The 21,319-nt window shown below is 35.9% G+C and overlaps 2 protein-coding genes across 2 annotated transcripts; one reads left to right on the top strand and one right to left on the bottom strand.

Annotated features, from left to right (window-relative positions):
* Positions 1–632: 632 nt before the first annotated feature.
* On the bottom strand, positions 633–2,834 carry dynlt2b (dynein light chain Tctex-type 2B). The gene is made up of 5 exons (XM_088425947.1): positions 2,682–2,834; positions 2,025–2,158; positions 1,775–1,844; positions 1,646–1,709; positions 633–1,548 (listed from the first exon to the last, which is right to left on the bottom strand). The coding sequence occupies exons 1-5, from the start codon at positions 2,726–2,728 to the stop codon at positions 1,501–1,503; spliced, it is 363 nt and encodes a 120-aa protein (XP_088282073.1). The 5' UTR covers positions 2,729–2,834; the 3' UTR covers positions 633–1,500.
* A 2,927-nt stretch (positions 2,835–5,761) lies between these two features.
* Positions 5,762–20,100, top strand: LOC148417047 (uncharacterized). The gene is made up of 20 exons (XM_088425846.1): positions 5,762–5,809; positions 5,893–5,946; positions 6,019–6,073; positions 6,199–6,362; positions 7,271–7,315; positions 7,411–7,517; positions 8,670–8,839; positions 9,661–9,827; positions 9,915–10,125; positions 11,698–11,886; positions 11,956–12,143; positions 13,229–13,292; positions 14,530–14,693; positions 14,778–14,822; positions 16,024–16,130; positions 16,245–16,414; positions 17,090–17,256; positions 18,035–18,245; positions 19,527–19,733; positions 19,808–20,100. The coding sequence occupies exons 1-20, from the start codon at positions 5,762–5,764 to the stop codon at positions 20,098–20,100; spliced, it is 2,826 nt and encodes a 941-aa protein (XP_088281972.1).
* Positions 20,101–21,319: the final 1,219 nt, after the last annotated feature.

Genomic DNA, 21,319 nt, shown 5'->3' with positions numbered 1-21,319 from the left:
TTTCTTTCACTCTGCATTTTTTAGTAAGCAAATTTATATTTCTGTACGTTATATGTCACCCATATAACGGAAGTAGGAAATGGATAGCTTTAAACTTGGTGCAACGCTATGCCATGCTAGCTAGCTAACCCTAACTCAACAAGCTTTGGCTACTGCGGGGACTACAGACATATGAAGTCACTCCGTCATCAAAAAGTATCGCACTCATGTTAAATTGTTAGCCATGCTAATTGTTAAGCTAACCAAAGATTGATACAGCTATCTTATTTAACACTGAAATAATGTGCTTGGGCAAGCGAGTACACTTTTCACAAATGCCTGGCTGGAACCAATTTAAAGCACAGAATAATAAGTAATAACGTAATAAAGTGTCAAAGTAAAAAAAAAAAAAAAGTGTCATATACTGTATAAGAAAGGGAGCCAGCAAAATAATATTGTATCGTTGTGTTTATGCAGTGTGGATACAGCAGGTTTATAATGGCTAGTCCATAGAAAATCAATGCATCAAAACAAGACTAACCTGAAAAACAACCAGATTCAATTTGAAATAAATTTCAGTGCTTTATTGTGTAACAAAACTATAACACCTGTCTATCGGAATATGTACAAAAAAATAAAGAATTATTCATGGATAAAGCTGGATTTATTTATTCGCATGAAACCCGTTGAAGCTGAGATGAGTTCAGTGCACCACTAAACAAGACAATTTGTCTGCTTCGCGACAAAACAAAGACGTGACTGTTTTTGAGGACCTCTTCAAACAGTGACACACTCAGAAAATAAATTACTATTTCACATGTCTGACTTGATTTTCATGCAAGACTACAACCTTGTGAGTACTGAAATACACACTCAACTGACACTTCATTAAAACAGCACAGGGTAATGAAATCCAATGAAGAGCTGCAGTAAAGGTAAGAATACTCACACTGATGGAGATTTATTAGTCCACCTACATTTGACGTTTGGGTCATCTACTGGTTGAAACTAAGCGCTACTTTTTTGGAAGAGATGTATAAAAAGGGATAACAAATGTTTGCTAGTACAGGCATGAACACCACAGTTTGGTAATGCTCTACAATACTGATTATTGAACTGTTGCTTGTTTTATTGTCATTTTCAACTCCCCACCAATGCACGCCTCATAAACAGGAAGATGCATCTAAATCATGAGTTTTAAAACAGACCCACTTAGCTACTCATGTGGTCTTTGTGGGGAACAGTAATGGAATAATGTGTACACAGAATCCTATTTATAATAAATAATCATAATTTACATAATATTGCCAAATAGTATCATTTTTGTCTTTTTCCATTTGTATATTTTTTTTCACATAGGGTTCTATTGCTTCAGTAACCTATGTGTTGTCTTTTTTTAATATTATTTAAATCGAGGGCTACATGCTGTCAAAAGTCAAGGGAATGAAAATAAGACACCAAAAGGACTTCTGTCAGTCTTTTCACCTTAGCAGCTGCCATCCTCCTCCACACTCCTACTCTCTAATAGAAATAGCTTCCAAACACGGCCACCGCACAGAACAAGCTTTCCTGTGAAAGTGACAAAAAATATTCAGATATAAACATACAGCAAGAAAGAAAGAAAACCACTCAGTCACATAGACAGAAAAGAATAAAAATGACTTGCATTCATGAAAACGTCTTCTGCATAGTTGTCTGTATCAGAATCCCATAAACACCTTGATGACATCCTGAAAAAATAATCAGTTTTATAAAATACTTTATATTAATTGTTTGAATCAATGCTTTTACTCACTTGACTCCTTGCCCACGTTGCTCTCCAATGGTCACCTGCACAACAAACTTGTACCTATCAAATCCCAACGCTGCGTTGATAAAAAGAAAAAAAAACAAAAACTAATGATCGTGGTAATGCAAAGATTGCTTTAGATATTCAATGTCGTTCATTGTTTTGTTGATTGATGGATTTTTTTTCTCCTCCACTGTTACGCTAGAAGCAGACTTGCATGTACTATGTGTTTTTGGAGTAGATGTGCCTTACTCACTCTTCACTTTATTCTTCACAGAGTCAGCCAGTGCGCAGGTAAGCTCTGAGACCTCATCAGGATCATACTGGACTTCAGTCAGGCGTGCCTTCAGTATTTCACGAATGCACTCCTTTACAACTGCGGACTTGAATCTAGAAAATTAATTAAAATGAAATAGACATCTTTTGTTTTGATCCAATAACCTCAGAACTGGTATGTGAAAACGTGTTGTAAAAAAATATACAAATAATAAGGCAATTTGAACAGATTTGGCTTACAAGGACACAATACACAATGTACATAATATAAATATACAGTAAACTGCAAATAATAGTAAATACTCATCCAACAATAATGCTGTAGTGTGTAGCTAATTTAACAATTGAAACGATTGTGACGATTCAGTATTTTGGTTGTAAATGGTGGAATGGTGGAGAAACTTCACTGAGTCATTCTAAGAAGTTTTTATCCATAGTTAGTTGCGTGAGAGTAACAAATAAACACACGAGAAAGTCGACCAGTTTAGAGTTGGTACAGTATTTTGCAATGACAACGCCCAGTGGCGGCCAGTGGAAGAAGACTTGGGTTTACTGTAACTAGGTAACGAGAGCTTCGGCTAGGCTAAAGCTACAAGCTAACCTCACGAGACACGGACTTATCTGAGAAGCAACTCACTTGTGCTGGTAGTTGGGTCGTATGAGGTGTGTATCTGAACCTTCCATAGCATGTCAAACATAATAACTCAAAATGGAGTTATGACACCAAACAAAAGCGAGAAATCATTTACTCCCGCTATGCAGTTTGAGCATGAGCGCTCCGGATGTTGAATCGTTTTGTCCGCTGTAATCACCGGAAGTGGCTGACAAGAAAAACGAAAAAATAAAGTACAATGAGTGTGGTAACGTAACCTTAAAACGTGTACGTAAATCGTAATGTTTGCTAATCAACACTAACGCTGCGCAGTATTACCACAAATGGTATCAAATTAAATAAATGTGAAATTAACACGTTTTTATGATTTCAAAGTAAAAGCGAGCATCACAGAAACATCCAACCTTTATGCACTCAAGTATTGGTAATGCACAACTATTTGTCAGCTATTACCTACAATGCAATTGTGTGGTTTTGACATAAGAATATATTTGCTGGAAGAATACAAAGCTTATTGATCATTGTTCAAGGATATTGTTATGCCCATTTTTTGATGATTGAGGCAAATTTGACTTTTCCTACTCTCTCTTAATAAAAACTTAATCTAAACAATTATGCTGGTAGTATGTAAAGATTTGACTGATTAAAAGAACAAACACACAGTGGAAACATGTTAAAGTACCAGAAGCCACCAAAGCTCAGAGATTTCCTGCCATGCTCTTAATGAATTTCTTCACATATTGTGCACAACATTATTCAGTCAGAAAGGTGAATGTAATGTCCAAATGAAAGATGAGTTTTACGTGCCAAGTGAGGGAACAAATTATCGTCATCATCTCTGCCAAGGTTCCTGCTTAGTAAAAGGTCAACCTACTCCAACCTTCTACTATATGTTCTTACCAAACGTAATATGGGTCACAAATTGGTGTCTTGGAACTGTGCAACTTCAACCTTGAGAGCCTTTAGCTGAATGCTAAAACATTTAGTTGCAGTAATGAGATTCTGTCATTTACAAAAGTTTAAACCACACATCCAGTTTTTACATCATGTATATATATGTTTTATACAATTTCAAAGTGTTTCGTTTTGATTCTCAATGGTTCATTTTAAATATTTTTCCGTACAGTGATGAAATGTGTTAAAATGGTAATAAGATGAGATAAGATAAAATACAATAAGATACTATAATTATGATAGTGATGTACAGATTATGAAACAAAACATTGAAGATGAATCCTTGTCCACGCACTCTTTTACCGCACAAGTTCATTTTGGAAAATGCTATTTAAAGAGACCACAAATTGAGTTCCTGAATAATGTTGTGATCATCAAAACGCCCTAGGCATAAAAATATGTTCACCATTTAATAGTCGAATTGCCCGTGATTTAGAAGTCTGCAAACCTACTGCAGGGGAACTAATATGCGATACTGTGCTGTCTGGTGAGAAGTGGACACTCATTCATTTGTAAGTGTTGACACTCACTTTTTAATGTTTGTTTTTAATTTTCTTTATTTTTTTATTTCAGAATGATATGAACATACAACATGATTTTGAAAAAACAATTTTTCAATGATATGCACATCAAGGTTAGAAACGCATGTACTGTATGCATTTCTGTATGTTGCCATACAGTATATGTGTGTGTGTGCGTGTGTGTGTGTATATGTACTGTATGTATGTATGTATGTATGTATGTATGTATGTATGTATGTATGTATGTATGTATGTATGTATGTATGTATGTGTGAATGACTGATGACAGCAATGCACAGTTCTCACATGCAAAGGTCATACAGCTAGTGGTTAAACAAATGTTTATCGTAGGGCACAACACTGCCTACACTGTGGACATCTATGTATATACAAAATGCAGAACTTGTTATTAGTGCTATGAGTAGTAGTAGTAGTAGTAGTTGTAGTAGGTATTAGTCTTATTAGTATTAGGAGTAGTCGTAGTCATAGTGGTAGTTGTTGTAGTAGTTATTATTATTAGTATTGGTAGGAGTAGTAGTACGTACTGGAAGTAGTAGTGTTATGTAATAGTAGTGTTAGTATTTGTGGTATTAGTAGCAGTTGTAGTAGTATGTAATTGTAGTGTTAGTATTTGTGGTATTAGAAGTAGTAGTACTAGTATTTTTAACAATAGTATTGGTCGTAGTAATAGTAGCAGTATTATTTATGTTAGTTTACTGTATTGGTAGTACTAATAGCATTTGGAGCATTAATAGTATTAGTAGTATTATTATTAGTAATAGTGGTAGTAGTAGTATCAGTGGGAATAGTAGTAGTATTAGTAGTTATATCAGTAGTAGAATGACCAGTAGTACTCCTAGTTACATAATTATTATTGTTATTGTCAGTAGTGGTTGTAGCAGATGAACCAGTAGTAATAGTAGTAGTTTTCGTAATATTAGCAGGATTAGTAATATTAGTTGTATTAGTAATATTAATATTATTAGTGGTATCACTATAAGTGATGAGTATTACATAGCAAAATAATTCCTTGCATCAACATGTAAGAAATGGCATGGGGAGTTTCAGCACCAATAATGAAATAAAATACAATTAAATGTAAAAATACAAGTTTGTACTGAATCGCATCCACCTATAAGAAAAAATAAAATGAAAAATATAAAGGTCCTTTTAATAATCAAATGAAACTTTCATTATATTTAGAAATCTAAATGTATTCAAGCCAGGTAGTAGGTGTTTTTTCAGTCATTATTCTTCAATAACATTACATTTATTAATTTGGTTTTTTAAGGTCATTGGATGATCTGGTCTACGTTGTGTAGTTGTACACAACTTGTTTATTTTAAACAAATATGTGGAGAGAAAAAAAAATGTTGATGTGTGGCCATAAGTGTGCATGCCTCTTATTCACGAGCATGAACACTATTTGTTTGTGACCAGCAGGTGTGACAATTGATGTAGTAGTTTGTGCCTGTGCACTAAAGCTGTGGTTTATTTTGTGTTTGGATACATTCTTATGTGAAGAACGGGGCCACCTTGCTTTGCAGCGCTTTGCTTTAACCACATTATTTTCATGTTTTAAACTCACAACTTCATGCTTCAGGTGCAGTACCACTATATATAAACCATATGTGCAAGCAGGCTGATAAGAAGGACTCAAATCGTCAAGACTGGTTGGTAAGTTATTTTTATCCTCTCAGAATTGACAGCTATATTTGAACAATGCGAGAAATTAATACTCGACTTCCAACTCTCGATAGGCACTCATGGGTAAAAGATTTGACATCATGACCTTCAAGATTCCTTCAATTGAGGTAAGTTTTCTTCTCCAATTGTATCTTCTGTATGTTTTGGTCATCTTGTAATTGTTAACACCTGCATTCTAGTGGGCCTCACGCTCAATGAAACCTTTGCTGTTGATGCTGTTGGTTTTTCCACCAGGTTTGTTTGTTTGATGATTATAAAAAGGACAGTATGGAACATGCCAGGCAGTTAGTGCAAATATTTTATAGTAGAATGCAGTTAAATAACAAAATAGAGTAATTGTTGTTTTTCTGATTTGGTAGCTCTTTGCAGCATCATCACGGTAAACTGTTCTCAACCCAACCAACTGGCTTTGCTGGAGGCCCTGAAACCGGTCTTTAAGATGGGCGCTATCCGGCCAGTCATAAACATGACAACCCCCACCAACGTCCGCTTACATTTCCTCCTTTATGCAATATTAGGAGTGGTATGTTCATCTCAGTATAATTCCATCTATGCCGTTATATATATGTGAGCCTGTTTTCTAATTTGATTGGGATTTGTGTTCATGAGATGTGGTATTAGTGGATTACGGTGCTATAAAATCCATCCCTCCATCCATTTTCTAGAGCTGCTTATTCTCACAAGGGTCACAGGCTTGCTGGTGCCGATCCCAGCTGGCTCGAGCAGTAGGCAAGGGACACCCTCAACTGGTTGCCAGCCAATTGCAGGGCACACAGAGACAAACAGACATTCACGCAACCAATCACGCCTAAGGACAGTTTAGTATGTCCAATTCACCTGCCATGGATGTTTTGGAGTTTGGGAGGAAGACAAAGTGCCTGGAGAGAACCCACACGGGCTCAGGGAGAACATGCAAACTTCAGACAGGAAGGCCAGAGCGAGGTGGATTTAAACTCAGGTCCTTTAAACTGCGAAGCGGACGTGCTATTCACTGCGCCACCCGTGCTATAAAATATACATATTATTTTAGATGACTTGAAACATGACTGTATTTTTTTAAATGAATTTTATTAAGCAATCAGGGGTGGAGTAATTTATATTGTGAAATTAATGTAATTATTATATTGCATAAAAGTATGATTATGGGCTGCTCTGATCATTTCATATAGTTATACACGTGGATATAACTCTCTTAATATGATTCTATCGAATAATGTGTATTGTAATATAAATGATATCTCAGCATTGATGATGGCTAATGATGACAAGCTCTCTAGAAGATGGATGGATGGATGGATGGATGGATGGACGGACGGACGATTAAATACAATTTGTGACATCAAATGAAAACTTCAAAAGAAATCAAAAGGGTAGTTGTATTATATGAATAAATTGAATGTAACTGACGTAATCTCAATGTCTTTTCTTCAGAACGAGAAGGCTCAACTCCTAACGACTTATATTTGGCAAAATTTTGTAAGTAATACATCTGTATGTTGTTTTACGATGGAACTACGATGATGTATAATATTATCACTTTCCCATTTGCTTTCCTGTGTATGTTACATCAGTGGTGGCAGAATGAGTTTGTCAGTTGGGACCCGGATGAGTGCGGCACTGACAGGATTTCTCTTCCTAGACATAAATTTTGGGTTCCAGATATTATCATCAGTGAATTGTGAGTTTCAAACCATAGTGTGGATCTCTTAAATTCACAGGCACATTTGTACACCAGAAATCATACAAGAATCTTGACTATCTCTATGTACGGTTTTAAAAATACTTCAATTATTTTTTCACCGTCTTAAGTAGAAAAGTGTAAACATATAAAAAAAATAGCCTTGGGGAAAAAGTGCATATAAACTTAATTGTTATCTTAAAGGGTTAAAGGTAGAAAGTTGTTTGCACTATTGTGCCAATTTACTTAAAGATTCAAATTTTCAAATGTGCCATATATGTATACATACAACGCAGATGAAACATATTTCCTCTCAAACCCCAATGCAGCATATACAAACAAAATACAAAACATTAAAACAAAAGTCAATAAGAATAAAAAATAAATAAATAAATAGGATAACATGTGCACCAGCTGCACTTAATCCATTCAAATCCAGCACAGCAGTCTCAGGACATTGCAGAACTAGAAAAATTTCATGCAGAAGATCGAAGCACAAATTAGTAAGTTCATAAGGAACAAGGTTTGGGTTTGGACTACTTTCCGTCACAAAATTGGCCAGTGTGCAGCAGGCGTGTCAAAGAAAATGCACTCAATCAGCTAGAATGCCCAGCATGGCACAGCACACCCTGCCAAATTATTTAACACAGAAAACTATATTTGCTGCATCATAAAAATGAAGATTTTCCAGTGTACGCTGTCTATGAAAATTGAGTCTCGAAAAGCAAAAACAACGCAGTTATGAATAAAACCATTACTGCAAGAATTACTTTTTTTGACTGGAACAATACTGTTAGCATTGAAACATATTGTTTTTAAAGAGATAATAACCTGAATAGTAAAAAATAAACACAAAGTTGTGTAGTTCTCTCACAAATAAAACTTTATTTGCATTGATTTTTTTTTCTTTTCAGTGTGGCCCAAATCCCGATTAAAGTAAAATCAAACAGAACAAAAATTCACACCAAGTAGTAAAGCCTATAGTAAACATTTCCTATTACTTATGTTACTGTAGTCATACTGTGAAATACATTTAAAAACAGTGGTGATGCAAAATGACTGTCCAGTTTTGTATGATCAAAAGACTTCTGATGCTTTCAGGTGAAATCAACAAGGTACAGGAAAAATGTTCTTTGTGTATCTGTGTTATAGTATGGATCAAGACAAAGCTCCAGTTGTTCCTTACGTCTTTCTGCACAGCGATGGAAAAATGCGTGACGCAAAACCTGCCAGAGTTGTCAGCTCGTGTAATCTGGACATCTATACCTTCCCATTTGACATACAGGACTGCACTCTTACGTTCGTTTCCTTCATTAACTTGGGTAATGGATTTCGCATGACGACTTTTGATCATATACTGTAAGTGGATTTCTGAACAGTAGGGATTCTGTGAAAGAGAGCAACTCGACTGGATGTGATTTGTGTTTTTACTGCTGCAATTGACAATCTAAGAGTAGACTACAAGGCCTTTGACAGTACATCAATTGTATTCTTCTCACTATCAAGCGGTTTGTAGTGCCAAGCATTATTACTTTTAGGGTTGAATGAAAGCTGAGACTGAGATGAGGACTGCGGGGGGCTATTCTATCTTTATTATTATTATTATTAGGGCTTTTCATTCAGGCGTATTCTGCTGGTCAATTTCTCTTACATTTCTTGACAGATTCAAACAATTCAAACGTCAGCATGTCCGTTCCCTGGGCTATCATTTCTCATTTCTAACGTTCACATTTTTCCCACAGTTATTCATTTTTCACCTCCAAAATTCCCTTTCATTCCCAATGGGAAACTTTTTTTTCCCATTTGAAATTCTAAATGTTAGCTCAGTCATTTCCTCTTGTGGTCAATTTTCAACATTTACACAATTTTGGCACAATGTTTTTTGAGAGCAAATAACGAGAAAAACCCCCACCTAAAACCCTGTAATTAACTAATGTTAACTAAAAAAAAAACTAAGTCCGAAGAACATCATTAATTTGGGGAGCATTGTTAAAGTCTTTTAGCTGACACCCTGGGAAAAATCTGAGTTGATTGTTTGAGCATGCAAATGAGTCTTTAAAATACACTAAATACACAAATATACGACAATACAAAATGATGCTCTTTTGGGCCTTTACAACTAAACATGTTTTCTTTTGTTCAGCACGTGACATTCAGGTGAGCCAATCAATGCCTGATGAGACCATCACAGCAAAATCCAAGGGTGTGATGACCACTTTAGGGGAGTGGGAGCTGCTGAACATCACTGCTGTAAAGAAGAATCATCAACATGACAATGAGCATTCCTACATGGACGAGCTTCAATTCCACGTATGTCTAAAAGTATTACACGCAAATGAACCAAATCGGAATATTAGAACACGTCCTAAGGAAGGAGGTCCTTTAATCTTTTGCTAGATCCGACTGCGACGTAGGTCCACGCTGTACGTGGTGAACCTGCTGCTCCCCAGTATTTTCCTCATCACTGTGGACCTTTTTAGCTTCCTGCTACCTCCGCAAAGTGTGGACCGCTCCTCCTTCAAGATGACTCTAATCCTGGGTTACACTGTCTTCTTGCTCATCATGAATGACCTTCTCCCGATCACCGGGAACACCATCCCCATCATCAGTAGGTGCCACACTCACAATCAGTTTTCTTTTATGTGCACAGTAAGGACCAATTATGCTGAACTAGTTGATGATGTCTCAATTATCTCACAACTGGTGGGCAGCAAGTCATTTGTCAGTCTTTATAGTTAGTATGTTTTACACAAAACAAGCTATACGATTTAGAATAGTGCTTCTCAAATGAAGAACCAGGGGGTACTCGAGATTTGAATAATGAAATGCAAAAATCCTCTCAAAATACTTATTGAATTAATGAAATGTTTCAGGACAACATAAATTCATAAAACAAATTTTAAGTTCAGGATTTTCCTCAATGTCATTCTTTTTAAAAGCCAGATTCTCCACTATACAAGAATGGTTCAACCCAACTTGTCATGTGCCACCTCTAGTTACCTGTTCAGGACACTTTAAATTTAATGTTTTTCTGTGGACAAATATTGATTCAGAATTGTTTGTTTTTGAGTACAGGTCTGACACTTAATGTTGATTATGTGTTGTGGACAAGTATTTATGAATAATTAAATCAATTTTTGTAAACAGATCTCTATTCCAAAAGATGACGGTTTATGTTTCATTTTATTTGTGGAAAAATATGTATTTTTAATTATTTCTTTTCGAGAATAGGTCTGACACTTTATTCTGATTACTTTAATGGACAATACTTATTAATAATTAAGTTTGTTATTTGTTTTTGTAAACAGATCTCTACTGCAATGACGCTTTATGTTTAATATTTTTCTGTGAACATTTATTAATAATGAACCTATTTCTTTTTTTACAACAGATTCCTTCTATGATACATAAGAGGACACTTTGTATTGATTTTTTTTTGTGGACAAATGAAGTTTGAAAGGTCCTAAAGTTTAATAAGTCAAATATCGATGGCATGTTTTAAGTATTCTTTTTAACCCAAACATGCACTGGTTAAGAGGTACATGGATGAAAACATATTTCACAGGGGTTACATCACTGAAAAAAGGTTGAGATTGGAAGGATGGATGGACTGTTTTTTTTTGTTTCCGCATTCACTTTCTGACGGCGAAACATTTCAATGATCCACAATGAAGACAAATGTGGACTAAATAAACATGTGAGAGTGGTTGTGACTTTTGATTGGTTGTCATCATCTACTTTGTAGCTGTAGCTCACTCGTGATGTGAATGATGACGAGCGCCGTAGAAAATGTTTGGATAGATAGACAGGGCTTTGCAATCTTAAATGATCACAAGCAAATGAATGCATGTTCACGTTCAGACCTCTCCCTATCACACATTCCAACTAGCCTGTAGACTGCATCAATAATAGCACACACACACTCAATGATTTTACAAACAAATGTCTGGGGTGCTGTAACTGTGGTGAATGAAGTGCTACATTGGCAGCATTGATCATTTGCATGGCCAAAAAAAAACATGTCTGCAAACACGTCTGGATTTCCATGGCGTCCCAATTCAAATGTCAAACAAACGCATTTTACCGCAAGAAACAACGTGTAAAGATTTCTTTGCTGCAGTTAAAATTGTCATGTCAAACTGTATGGGTTTGTGACTTAGCCTTTTGTCTTTCATGTCAGATGTATTCTTCTCTTTCTGTCTGGCTCTGATGGTGGCCAGTCTCCTGGAAACAATTCTAATCACCAACTTGCTGCTCAGCTCCAAGAATGTCACTCCTGTTCCTCATTGGATCCGCGTGCTTGTTCTGCACATTCTGGGTCGTCTTGTTGGTCTGCCTTGGAAAGAAGACAAAGATGCGTGTATACAGGGTAAATTCATAGTTTTGGTTAGAAATACATATATCTTTGCAGCCCAAACATTGAATCTTTCTTAAACAGGCACAAAAAGCAACAGTGTGTCAGCAAAGCATGGATGCGATGATAACGTTGATGAGGAGAAAGGACCAGCAGGGAAAGACAGCAGGGCAGTGCGGGAGCTGAGGAGCCTTGGTGGAGACCTGAAGGTCCTCCGCCAGCAGGTGGAGCAGCAGCTGGGAAGCACCCAGAGCTCCAAGGAGTGGATCCAGGTGGGTTTCATCATTGACCGCCTGCTGTTTGGTATCTACCTCCTATTCATATCTGTCAGCTTCATCACCATTATGATCATCTGGGTCAAATTCTATAAGCAGTAGATGACAACTTTGTTTTGGGTTTTTTCTTGCTAGACTGATTGATCGGTCATTTTGGCATGCTTAATTTATGTATTACTTTAAAGCATCTGAAATTATTCCTCATAAGCAATTAGTTCTGATTAAATGACATGTGAAAGTCTACAAGTATGTTCAAAATAAAATTATATGGACAAATACCTGATAGTTTTGACTGATCTTCATTTCAATCAATCGCAGTTATTTCTTGTTGTTATCCTGACACTAGTTCTCTTCTTAGCAATTTCTTTCAAACACAAGGAAGGACAATTTAGGCCAAGGAAATATTATTAACGAAATACTAGTAGCAAGTTCAGCAACAGAAGAAAGAGCATTTGAGAGTTGTTGCTCCAATTAATGGAAATTTTAACTTTAAAAAAGACCCAGAGAGATATACATTATTTGTGAGGAGTTTGTTTACCACAGAAGCAGCTCAAGTTTAGCCTACCACATAAATGCAAAGCACACAGCTCTGACACAGCTAACAATAGCAACAGAGATGCTAACTTAGGCAGCTATAGCAAAGCCTTCTGCCGAATTAAACTTGTTTGAGCAAGTCAAAACAGACAGGATGGAAAAAGCTTGATCTTTATCTTGGTTTTTAATTGTTTGCCCATTGTCAAAAGAAAAAAGCACCATTCCTATAACGGTCAAAACTAATGGTTGCAGACAGTATTTGTGTATAGTTTCTCAGAAATTGTTAATTGAGAATAAAAAGTGATTAAATTAATCTTTTTTTACATAAATAATGGCATTTGTTGGCTGTTGATGAATTTGAACAGGTCTAATATGAACAAGAATGGGCCCCAAACGCGGTGTGTAATAGTAAAACGTTGGGGTGAATGTCAGATAGCCTCTCTCACAATTAGTGCCTTAAAATGATTGACATTGTGGATATTTTATATAAAATCTAATTTTGCCTTTGTGGAGGAAAAAAAACAACCACTTTTGACCATTGTGTTCAGTGTTTTCCACAGAAAGTCAAGGCTTCTATGGTTCTCATCATCTGCCTCTCTCTCTTCACACATGGTGAGAATATGAAGAGCGCATTTATATTTCAAAATTCCTTGATTTTATGACTCACCAAACAGGCTTCCTGGTTAAATGTCATCAGTAAACTCAGAGTGACACTAAATAAGGCAATTTAATTTGATTAGAATACCTTAAGGTTACATTTCGTTTTAATTAATAAACATTAGGAGAATATTTTTTTCAAAAATTAACCTTTTAACCCCTAGTTGTCAATGGTCATACATTCAAACTTTGCTTTGCCATCAAATAAATTCCATTTGCAAGCATTTAGGAATGAACACATGATGCCCTTTTGAACCAATATCTGTTTGCACAATCTATAGTAATCTTTCGCCTCCTAGTGCTTTTTTTGCTGGATGTTTCTAGACCAAAAACATTTTCTGCGATGAAATATCTATCACTTCTTTCATGGCCATGGGGTGAAATATCGAATATAAATAAATGACAATAAATGGTCCATCAAGTCAATTGTGTTTACAATACCTAATCAAATAACAAGGCTCCGTCATCCCTTCTAGTGATTGTTATGTCAATGAATTATAATTAAAGAACAGAGTTGTGGTACATGTACTGTTTTGTGGGAAAAAAAGCTACATACTTTCCTTACAACTTAAAGCGTAATAAATGTAAAACAGAAAAAAAAAATCACACTTTAATGTTTCTTTTTATCATTCTGTCCTATTAAGGCACAGGTGTCAAACTCAAGGCCCAGGGGCCAGATTGGGCCCGCCACATCATTTTATGTGGCTCGCGAAATGTTTAGTTGACTTTAAGTTTCTGGTTAAAATACCAAACATGCAAGTTGTTTTTACAGGCCTCTGATTTCAAAACTAGACAAGTGTATGACAAACACACTTCAAATTTATCCCGGTTCTCTGACAGAAACTGTAACCACAATGTGGCCCATGATAAAAAAAAAAAGTTTGGCAACCCTATATTAAGATGACAAGACAGTAAAATAGTACAGTATACAAGCAAGGCTCAAGCCGTAATTATTTGACAGTAACTTGCAAGCTAATCGAATTAGCTAATTGAATCAGTTGATTGATTTAAATTGACAATGAATACGGCGCATTTGTCAAGATTTTTGGTGGCTGTTCTACCTGAAATCATTTAGGTAACACTGGTCTAGAAAACAAGAAACACCACTTAAGTCATTGTTTTAGAAAGGGGATCCAACATAGGACAAGATGTCACTTTGGCAGCTTACCTCGGGTCCTTCCTTTTTGTTTAGCGTCATGCAGCCCCATCATGCACAACTGCTCTCGTCCGGATGGCCCCGCCCTGTTGGAGGCTCTCAGGCCCGTCTTCGAGCTCAATTCCATTCGACCTGTGGTGAACATTTCAACTACCACGTTTATCAATATACACTTCATCCTAATTGGAATTCTTGGGGTGGTAAGGGATACTGACATTTCGTTGCAAACAAGATCTCACTTTACAGCATCCGTCACTCAGATGATGCATATTGACTTCTTTCAGGATGAAAAAGCTCAGATCGTGACGACGTTTATCCTCCAAATGATGGTATGTAAGTCATTATTTTCTATTTCCTTTCAAACTGAATGAGCTGTTAGCAGCAGGGTGGAATGCGGCTTTGCATATCCGCCTCACAGTTATGAGGGTCGAGATTCAAACATATTCAACTCGACTTCATTCCTCATCATTTATAACAAATAATATTCAACTATTTATTTCAGTGATATTAACAGGCAGAAAAATAAAAGCTTCTTCCAATTATTGTTTGGTAAAGTTTTTTTTTTTTTTTTTTAGGGGTACAAACATTCAATCCCTTGATTTAGATTTTTTTTTTTTCTTTTTTGTTCTTGTTTTTGGCTAAAGGAGGGTCAAAAATGGCTGGTACTAAATGAACGAACAAGTGAAGGAATATAGGTAATTAAATTCTATAGTAATTAATTATTTTAGTATCTAAGGTAACTGTTTACAATAAGTAATTGATTACTTTCGTACCTAATGCAATTGATTACATAAAATAATTGCTGTAGTAATTTATGTTTTTTTAAGAGTGCAGACATTCAATCCCAGGTTTTCATTTATTTATTTGTTTGTTTGTTTCCATGCATTTGGCTAAAGAAAGGTCTACCAGTCACTGGCGTAAAATTCAGCACTAATGGCTTAGTTTTGTACCTAAGTGACTAAAGTAATTGATTACTTTACATACTTCCTTTAGATAAGTAAATACAATAGTAATCGATTAGTTTTTGCAATCAAGTACTAGAGTAATTAATTTAAGCATGTGCATGGTAGTAAATGGTAACTTTATATCTTTTATTACCAAAAATATTTATTACATTTCCTGTAGTTCTTTGGTACATAAAGTAATCAATTACCAAACCTGGTTAAATAATTGAGACTTTCAGTACTTTAGTACCCAAAGTAAGCACTTTAGTACATGATTACAGACATTCTTTCAGTAAACATTGAAAATGAAAATGTAAGAGTATTGAAAACACAAACATATATACATATAAAAATATGTCTTGGCGATTGAACGAGTTCATTACCTAAAGTGATTTATTACTTTATCCGTTCATTAATTTTTTATCAAACACGAAAATGTTTGAAAGAAAAAATCTAAATACTGTATGTACCTCGGATTGGATGTCTAGACTCTTTAAAAAAAATAAATTACAAAATTGTAAAGTAAGGTCGCATGAGTAAACAGTTTGTTACAATGTGAGTCTTTATCGATGCTCGTGTGTTGCAGATGTGGACAAATGAATTCATAAACTGGGACCCAAAAGAGTGTGGCGCCCAGTGGATCGCAGTCCCGAGAGAAGTGCTTTGGGTCCCTGATATGGTCATCAATGAGTTGTAAGTCACTGCAACAACAAATGAGGAACAATAATTAGCACCCTGATATTAGTCAGCTTCAAATAAAGTACAAATCAGCATGTTGCATTTTAACTCAAGATCCGCTTTCCGCAGTATGGAGAAGAACTCCGTGCAATCCACGCCATACACGTATGTGTATCACAATGGCCTCGTGTTCGATTTACTGCCTGTCAGAGTGGTGAGCTCGTGCAGGCTGGACATCTTCACGTTTCCATTTGACATTCAGAATTGCACTTTAACCTTTAACGCCTACATACATCATGGTAAGTGTGAACAAGTTGACAAGTTAACAAGTATGATATAACAGTATACAAAATATTATTATGGTCCCATACTGTTACAAAGAAATGGGGGTTGGCAAGACCTGTGTCTTTATACATGGTGATTTATTTCTTCATCTTTTTTTTTTTTTTTTAATAAAAGTACTGTGGCTGTAATTCTACAAGTTCAAGAATTCAACAAGGACAATTTTTTATCTCACTTCCAAGTTAAAAAGTCTTTTCAATTATTTCCTTTGTAATTTTCTGGTGAGACAATTGGCGATTTTGGCTCATTTTAAGCTATAACCGTCTACATTTTTCAAACTAAAGTCAAAGGTATATTCACTGTATGTGCTCAGTCTACTATACGCGATTTTCAAACGGGGATACAAGTACCTCTCGGGTACTGATGCCATGCCATTCAGAGCAAATTAAATGGAACGTGAAGCAACTTATTGCTAAATTGTATTATCGAGAGTTACTTGAAAAACGTATGGCTTAAATTTGCTGTTTTCATCTAATAAGGGTTTTTAATGCAGTGACTGAAACACATTCAAACATTTTTGTTTTTAAATTAAGAGCAAATGAATTGGAACATGAAGCAACTTTCATCAAGATGCCAGCAGAAACACAGTGTATATTTAAATTTGAAGTAATGACATAACACTTTTCTTTCAGTGCCTGCAATAAAGATTGCCCCCTTACTGTCCTCGGAGGAAATACTCCAATATTCCAAACAAATGATGGCCACATTGGGAGAATGGGAACTCATTGGAATCAAAGCATTACACCAGGAGTTATCAAGTACCTGGGGTAATCACACATATGAAGAGCTACGCTTCTTCGTAAGGACCAACTTAAATCTCTTGCCTTTTGTTCATTTCCTGAATAATATAAGTCAATAGGGGTTTGTATGTTTTGTGTTCAAGAGCTACAAGGTGTCAGGTAAACACAGTCAGGTGGACACCATCACACTAACGAGGACGGATGGGGGAACAAAAACATAACTTGAAAACATGAACAAAAACAGAAACGCCAAACCCTGATGACACACAACAAAAAACAACAAATCCCAATCAAACTTGACTGACATACAATTGTAAAATCAAATAAAGATTTAATTTTTTTTTCATTTACGCAAAAGAGTTTATTTTAATCAAACAAATACAATTTTAAAATGTGTATTCGTAATTCAAATTCATTCAACTACAATTAACCACATCTATGAATTAAAAAAAACTGTTTATTTTACCTTTCACGAAAAGTAATTCAACACTTATTTAGACATATTAAAAACATATAAATGTCTTAGCTACTGACTAAAATAATAACATATACAGTAAATGCCTTTTAAATGAAAAACAGCTTTTAAGGAAAAACAGCTCAACAAGCAACAAAGATAACAAGACTGCTCGGTGGGCCGGACCGGCGATGGGAGGCCATTCTTTGCAATATACACCCAGTTACTTTGAGGTGGTCCGCTCTTCAATAGAAATTATATTTAACCAGTGTCATTATTAATTCAGCTTCAAACGAAGTCAAGAAATGTTGTTGCTTCAAAAATCAGGAGGACTATACCGGATATTGTCACCCAAAATGAAAATGAAATGTTCTCACCGACAGATTTCACTGCGACGCAGGTACATGCTGTACGTGGTCAACCTGCTGATCCCCTCCTGCTTCCTCATCACAGTGGACCTCTTCAGTTTCCTGCTGCCCCCTCAAAAAGTCGACCGCTCCTTGTTCAAGATGACTCTCATTTTGGGCTACACAGTCTTCCTGCTCCTCATGAACGACCTGCTGCCCATCACTGGAAACACCATACCGCTTCTCAGTAGGTTTACCGGTACACGTACTGTACTGCGATACAAAATAAATGTTTAAATCATTCTTAAAGTTGATTTTAAATATTCAGACAAAAATAATATTACCGATTTAAAATCCGTTTTCGATGTAAGCGCAACATTCATAGCTTGTGCATACCGTACTTCAAGGGATATTTCATTTAGTTTGGCATTTTTAGTAGTAAAAAGTTAATAACTTGTCTAGAATTCATTTGATAACTATAATTTTTCATGTACAATTAATATCTTTAAGCCTTGCGGCATGTTACAAATGATGGAAATTAATTTCCTTTTTTTTATATCATAAAAGAATCAAAGTGAAAAAAAACACTGGGGAGCTGAAATTTCCAGTTAGATGATTGAAACATGTAAAATTTCAAAATGCAACCATTCTGACATTCCTGTGTGATGGCAGCTGGACGTGCGAGATTTTGAATACAAAAATAATCATTGTCCAAATTTTGGACCATATAACACCATTAAATTACAATTTTCAAGATGCATTTCAATAGGATTTATTGTATTGATTACCCTGCGATTTTTGCAACATTCCATCAAGCAGCGGCAAACTATGTCAGCAAACAAAAAAATTCGTTGACTTTTACTTAACCTCAAGAAAGTAGGCGGTGGTACTGACCAGTTAATGGCTATGTCTTGAAGTATCATCATCACATCAGACTATAAAGACAGACCATACCATTCTTCATTTTTTCGTGGATAGAACTGATGCCACTGAACAATTTGAGTGGTTGAAGGAAAAAAAATATTCATGTATAACTTTATTATGCCTTCAAAAGCATTTACAAAATTGGGGGGAAAATGCAACGAGCAGAGTTTGCAAAGTGTGTGCACAAAGGTTAAAAACACATTTTTCTAGTTGCTGTCGACTAAAAATGACATCACCGCAAGGCTCGGGTAACGACCAATTACGGCTCATGTGATGTTCATTAAACATTGAACATGATTGATCGGTCGTTACATGAGCCTTCAGCAGATGTGAAGTCTTTAACAGCAAGAGAAAAAGTCAAAGATAAATTAGTTATCAAATAACTTGTTTCAGTCCCAAAGCTGCAATGTTACATTTTTAAGAGTTCAGACATAGAATGCCAGGTACTTTTTTTCCCAAATATTTTGAAGTATTAGGCTAAAGGATTGTCTGAAAATGTCTGGCGCTAAAAGAGTTCATTATAGACAAATATAATGACTGGTTTAGCATATGTATGAAGTGTAATTCTTCAAGGCATGGTAGACATCATCTATTGTGATAGCAGATGCGTTCCTGTCGCTATGCCTGGCTCTGATGGTAGTGAGTCTTCTGGAAACCATTGTCATCACCAACCTGCTGCACAATTCTAAACAGTACTCAGAGGTTCCTCGCTGGATTCGACTGTTAGTCATTCACATCATGGGCCGCCTGGTTCTGCTTCCTCCAAAGCCCACACAAGTGGAGCAGATCATTCAAAATCCCGCCACGCTGGGTAAGACACAAGGTGAAGACAGAAGAAACGCAAAATGACCAAAGTTGCATTTGAACCTGCCTCCTCCTCAACAGAAATGGACACTTCCACTCAGAGAGCAGGTGAGGGGTATGCTCCCGAACCAGAGGGGCCACTGGACAAGGACGAGGCCGTGAAGGAGCTGAGGAGCCTGGGAAGGGACCTCCGAGTCATCCGGCTGAAACTGGAAAAGGAGCTGAATGTCAGCCAGAGCGAAGAAGAGTGGATGCAAGTGGGTTTCATCATAGACCGCTTTCTCTTCGCCATCTATAGCTTCTTCTTATCCGTCAGCTTCATCGGCATCATCGGCATGTGGGTCACCTCATACAACGCCTCATATCACTTATGAATTGGCATCTTGTGCTTTTATTAGCTCTCAATAAGTTTGGTTGCATGTTTGTTATTTGCATGACAACGCAGCAGCATCATTTCTCCCCTGCTTATTATTATTCGTCGCTTATCAATTGATTTTTATTCTCAAGCTATGCAAAAAACAAAAAAAAGATGTCACAAAAATTCTCATTTATGATGATTCTGGATCAATAAGCGAATCAAATAATACATGGACCGTATTGGCTGTGGTGAAATTTTATTTTGAAGTTGGTCTTCGCAGCAGTGGTTGCTACTAGCTAGATTAAATCACTCGACCAACATCACCACCTACGTGGTGCATTCAAACGTAGTCGGAAATTTCAAACTCAGACAGAAGTAAGGTCCATCAATGCATTAAACATTATAAATTGCAAATATCTAGAGAATGTGAGCTTTCTATCAATATATAAAAGGTGACATATATCAAGAAGAATGGTGGGGGATGAAATTACTTTGATATATTATTTAATTTCAATAATTGTCACTTTGGTTTACAAGGCCTAATCCAACAAGGCTTTTGTCTTCCATTCTAGTGATTGGTACGTCAACAAATCAAAACAAACAAAACAAGTAGCAATTGTGTTTTTGTGGAAAAGGGCAAATTGAAACTTAATAAATGTAAAAAAAAAAAAAAACACAAGGTCTCCATTTGTCATTCTGTCTTGCAACACAGACTGGAAGAGATTGTGACGATTCCTTGAACAAGAACAGATTGAAGCAGAAATCATTGCCAATCAAATCATGTTAAATCGAACATTTTTATAATCAAAAATTGATTGATTGATTGATTGGAATTGAATCGTAGACCAAAAAAGTCAGAATTGACTTGAATCATGTCAGTCAAAGATACTCATCCCTATTTTTTCCTATGCATTTTTGTTATTTCTTTATACTTAAAACAAATACATCGACTGTTATGTAATGCTGCAGGCTCAATAATGTACTCTTAACTAAATATTGTGTTTTTTTTCAGTACAGTATTTTCCGCACTATAAGGTGCATCGGATTTTAAGAAGCATAGAATAGAAGCTACAGTAATGGCTGTGGTTGTGTTATGCATCCACTAGATGGAACTGCACTAAAAACAACGGCAACAAAACAATCAGATAAGTCAGTCAAACTTTTCAATTAGAAATTAAGAATACATTTTGTGGATAAAGATTTGTGGAGAGTACGCAAGAATGGGGGGAAAAAAA

This window comes from Hippichthys cyanospilos, chromosome 10 (assembly GCF_059441005.1).
Source record: "Hippichthys cyanospilos isolate Australia breed blue-spotted pipefish chromosome 10, RoL_Hcya_1.0, whole genome shotgun sequence".
Classification (NCBI taxonomy): Eukaryota; Metazoa; Chordata; class Actinopteri; order Syngnathiformes; family Syngnathidae; genus Hippichthys; species Hippichthys cyanospilos.
This window is presented reverse-complemented; position numbering and strand designations above follow the sequence as displayed.

Bases quoted from the DNA above. Each gene is read 5' to 3' on its own strand.
- dynlt2b (XM_088425947.1), bottom strand. From the start codon at position 2,728: ATGGAAGGTTCAGATACACACCTCATACGACCCAACTACCAGCACAA. The intron at 1,710-1,774 runs GTGAGTAAAAGC...TTATTTTTTCAG, and splicing joins CAACGTGGGCAAGGAGTCAA to GATGTCATCAAGGTGTTTAT. The intron at 1,549-1,645 runs GCAAGTCATTTT...TCACTTTCACAG, and splicing joins CAGAAGACGTTTTCATGAAT to GAAAGCTTGTTCTGTGCGGT.
- LOC148417047 (XM_088425846.1), top strand. From the start codon at position 5,762: ATGTGCAAGCAGGCTGATAAGAAGGACTCAAATCGTCAAGACTGGTTG. The intron at 16,131-16,244 runs GTAAGTCACTGC...CGCTTTCCGCAG, and splicing joins GATATGGTCATCAATGAGTT to TATGGAGAAGAACTCCGTGC. The intron at 18,246-19,526 runs GTAGGTTTACCG...TTGTGATAGCAG, and splicing joins AAACACCATACCGCTTCTCA to ATGCGTTCCTGTCGCTATGC.